At 45.3% G+C, this 3,649-nt stretch overlaps 2 protein-coding genes across 2 annotated transcripts; one reads left to right on the forward strand and one right to left on the reverse strand.

Moving 5' to 3' along the window:
• Positions 1-605: 605 nt before the first annotated feature.
• On the reverse strand, positions 606-725 carry FOIG_16793 (uncharacterized protein; the record flags this gene model as incomplete). Its single annotated transcript, XM_031218271.1, has 1 exon — positions 606-725. One exon carries the CDS (start codon positions 723-725, stop codon positions 606-608), a length of 120 nt encoding a protein of 39 aa, XP_031052014.1.
• A 1,419-nt stretch (positions 726-2,144) lies between these two features.
• On the forward strand, positions 2,145-2,514 carry FOIG_16794 (uncharacterized protein; the record flags this gene model as incomplete). Its single annotated transcript, XM_031218272.1, has 2 exons — positions 2,145-2,272; positions 2,325-2,514. 2 exons carry the CDS (start codon positions 2,145-2,147, stop codon positions 2,512-2,514), a joined length of 318 nt encoding a protein of 105 aa, XP_031052015.1.
• Between the last annotated feature and the right edge of the window lie 1,135 nt (positions 2,515-3,649).

Consider the following 3,649-nt stretch of genomic DNA (forward strand, 5'->3'; position numbering starts at 1 on the left):
ATGTTATCCATGACCTGAATAGTTGTCGTGACCCATGGAGATGTGGCAGGCCAGTTGCAGAGACATCATGCCAAGCCTGATGAGTCAACAGGTCAGATTTAGTCAGACTAGAGGAGCGGGAATACCTACCGCAGTCATTCCTAAGAATATAATGCTCAAGAGCAAGTCATCTGAAACATTCAGAATCTTCTCCCGAGATACCAAGTCCGTAGGCCGGTTGTCATTCGTCTCGCATTCCTTGCTCACAGGAAGCTTGGACAATGTCTGCGAAAGGTGTGACATTGCTTCAGTCTGGAATTCCAGTGGTATGTAGCTGCTGCCTTTGTCACCTTGATACAAGTGAGCTGCTGACATGCTCAGCACGCATCCGAAGAGGAGAGGTGAGTCGGCCATCATTCTAACAACTTCTGATCGGAATGGGTTATCCGCTGAGTCGAAGGATGAGTTGAGATGGCAAATCGTTGAAAAGTAGTGATCAAGTACGAGGGATGTTTGTAGAGTTGGTGTGTAGGAAGTTAGGCACAGAGAGTCATCATATAAGGCATCGGGTGCAAGGGGAAATTCCTCGTCGGCTTGGACATCGTCGCACAATGTCGAGGGCCGCCCTAGATCCAACGTCGAGGGTGGTTGCATTTCCAACATGTCCTCAAAGTGTTCGCTGGCGTCAGAAAAACTAGAACGAGAACCTTGCGTGAAAGGACCAGGTGCTTGTACTTCAGAGTCATTATCGTTCTGAGTGTCGACGCTTCCAGAGTCTGATTTCGTCTGTATCGAGTTTGATAGCTTTCTCGCGCCCAAGTCGAACCAAGAAAAGGAGCTATCCGCAGTTGGTGACGAATTGACCATGTACTTCTCGTACTTGACCGACCATTTCACTGGCTTACGATAGCCGGGGCATTCGATACCGATTTTGGCGCATCTCTTACATCCTGGCAGCTGCTCATCACATTTCACCTTCTTTTCTCAAAAGTCAGCATTACAATAGACTACTCGTTGCGACAAGACCGCGACTTACGCGTCTCTTGCAGATAGAACAGCCAGCTAGACGCGCGTGTTAGCCAAGACTGTACTGTCGCATCTCTGAGAGGTGTACTAACTCCGCGCTTTCACATTCTTAGCAGGGCATCTTTTTGGCTCGTCAGTCATAGTCACAGCCGGAGCCCTGCTGCATTTACAGAGCGGTGATGAAATCCACATCTTGGAAGTTTTGCCTCAGGGGAGAAGAACCTCTTTCTACGCCCAGACCCTCGCTACCCCGCATCCCGGTGTTCCGGGGAAGAGGTTCCACCGAGATGGCGCTTCTGTACATACTTAATCTGGCAAAGTTAACCGCAACACGAAGACAGTGATTGGATGTTTGAGATATTATCAGAGATCGGCTTCAGCTGACCCACTTCCTTATCGCTCACCGAGATAACTATAAGAACAGCTATAACGTCAGCTTACCCTAAAGACTGCAAGCAATGTTCAATTTTGAAACACAGCTTATGCAATTGTATTCATCCTTTTCAGTAGTTGAGTGTTCTTTTCTTTTATAGACACCAAGGGACAGAATCTCTTTTTAAATATATGTTAAATTCTTGCTGTCGCATTGTTCTATGAACACATATGTGCTTTTGAAGAGATTGAAGATTATCCCAATCAGCATCGATTACAGCTGTTATAAACCCAGTGTAATAATTCAAATCTGCAGTATAGCCTCTACTTAGACTCAAGACTGTTTTTTATTCTGCAACTATAAGACTCTCCTGTGAAGAGCTTCCAGGGCTCAGAAATCTTCAATACACATGGAAACAGACAAATCTTGAAAGATTTCAGTCCGATAATCGATAACAGATAACAGATAAGCTGGTTCAGCTGAAGATAAGATAAGCGGACTTCTTCCGCTAGTCAGCGGAATCGAAGCCCAATCTGACATATCGATAAGGCTGAAGACATGGGAATTTATTAGCGCGGAATACTCTCCGCCTTAGATCGACCGGACCCACTTGAAGGAAGTGTACATAAGAGCCACGGCATGCTCAACACAGTGATCCCGTTTGGCAAATAACTGCCTGGCCCTCATAGCTCTATATTATTATTTAACACAATGCAAACACCAAAAGAGCCATTAAAAATGTCAACCCAACAGTGCAGCAGCAAGCATGTTTCATCGCGTAGGTGATATGAGAGCTGAGAAAGCTCTAAAACGATACAAGGATGAAACCATCCGAGTGGTATCTGTCCTGGACAAGGCACTTAGCGGGAGAGAATATCTTGTTGGTGACAAGTGGTAAGTAATCAAAATTCGTGCTGCATGAGATAAAGCTAAATGGCCAATACAGTACTTTTGCTGACTTGGCTTTTGTTCCTTGGGCATCGCTCATACCCTACATCTTCGGCGATGATGTAGCGGATTTACAGCTTGACAAGAAGTATCCCGCCTATACTGCCTGGTACAAGGCAACCTCGGACCGGGCTTCTGTGCAGAAGATGTTTAGGGATAGTCAGGCTGCTATGGCTGCTGCCGCATAGGCTGAGAGGTTAGAAGGGCATGTTTATATCGGTGAGAACATAAAAGGTTGCCTATGCAGCCGCTGCGAGGTCTCACGCTTGAGTTACTTGGCATCTCTTGTGCCTTTTGTATGCTAGATAGTGAAACAATTGAGTTTCCTTGCACTTAGCTAGCTCAGCACGTATTTTGGTGCAATAGGAGATTTGACTTTGTTTCAGCAATCCAGACGAATAACCCAGAAACAAACAAGGTGCTCTGGGTAGGCGAGGAACTATGCATACAATGTGGCAGAAGGTTTACAGCCAAAATAAATCACCATTTGTAGAGCGATTGAATGTTTCAAAGCCTTATTTTTTGTAAAAATTGCGATTACAATCAAACACACGAACCCTAGTAGTCAATGATAATTGTAGTAGAATTACAATCGCGGGTTGCCGGAGTATTACAGACAAGATATTTGGATTTGTTTGTAACCGGCCTCGAGGAACCATACGAGGGAACTTGTTCCTGGCTTCTTAGCCATGAAAAGTATAAAACTTGGTGGGACAGTCAGGGAACAAGTCTTCTATGGGTTTACGGCCCACCTGGTTGTGGGAAAACCACCCTCGCATCCTTTGCTCTGCGCTACTGGAAAAAGAACTTCCAGGAATCTCACAGAGCGGGCTATTTTTTTTCACAGCCCAATACGACAGAGCAAAATCTCCCATAAACTTCCTATCGGCATTCGTACACCAACTCATGCAGTTATATTCTGGTGCTGGTGCGTTAATTCAGGAGCTTTGCGGCTTAGCTAGCCTCCAATCGGTCGAAACGCGAATGAACTCATATGAAGGCCTTTGGAGCGTACTAATTCAAGAATTGGACGGATTAGCAACCAAACTGTCAGATACTCCAAAAAATGCCACTCGTTTTTGTTGTGGATGCTATCGATGAGTGCTCAGACACACTCAGTTTTCAATTCCTGCGTAGACTGTATAAAGAGGTACACGCATCACAATTCCCGATCAAGATATTGATCACTTGCCGGCGGAACTTGATCGATAGGTTACAGGGGCAAGTCCCAGTTCCCCACCATATTGACGTAATGCAAGAAAATACTTATGATATTAGGAAATATGTTCATGATGAGCTAGATAGGTGGTATTTGGCGCCTGC

This window comes from Fusarium odoratissimum (genome assembly GCF_000260195.1).
Source record: "Fusarium odoratissimum NRRL 54006 unplaced genomic scaffold supercont1.181, whole genome shotgun sequence".
NCBI lineage: Eukaryota > Fungi > Ascomycota > Sordariomycetes > Hypocreales > Nectriaceae > Fusarium > Fusarium odoratissimum.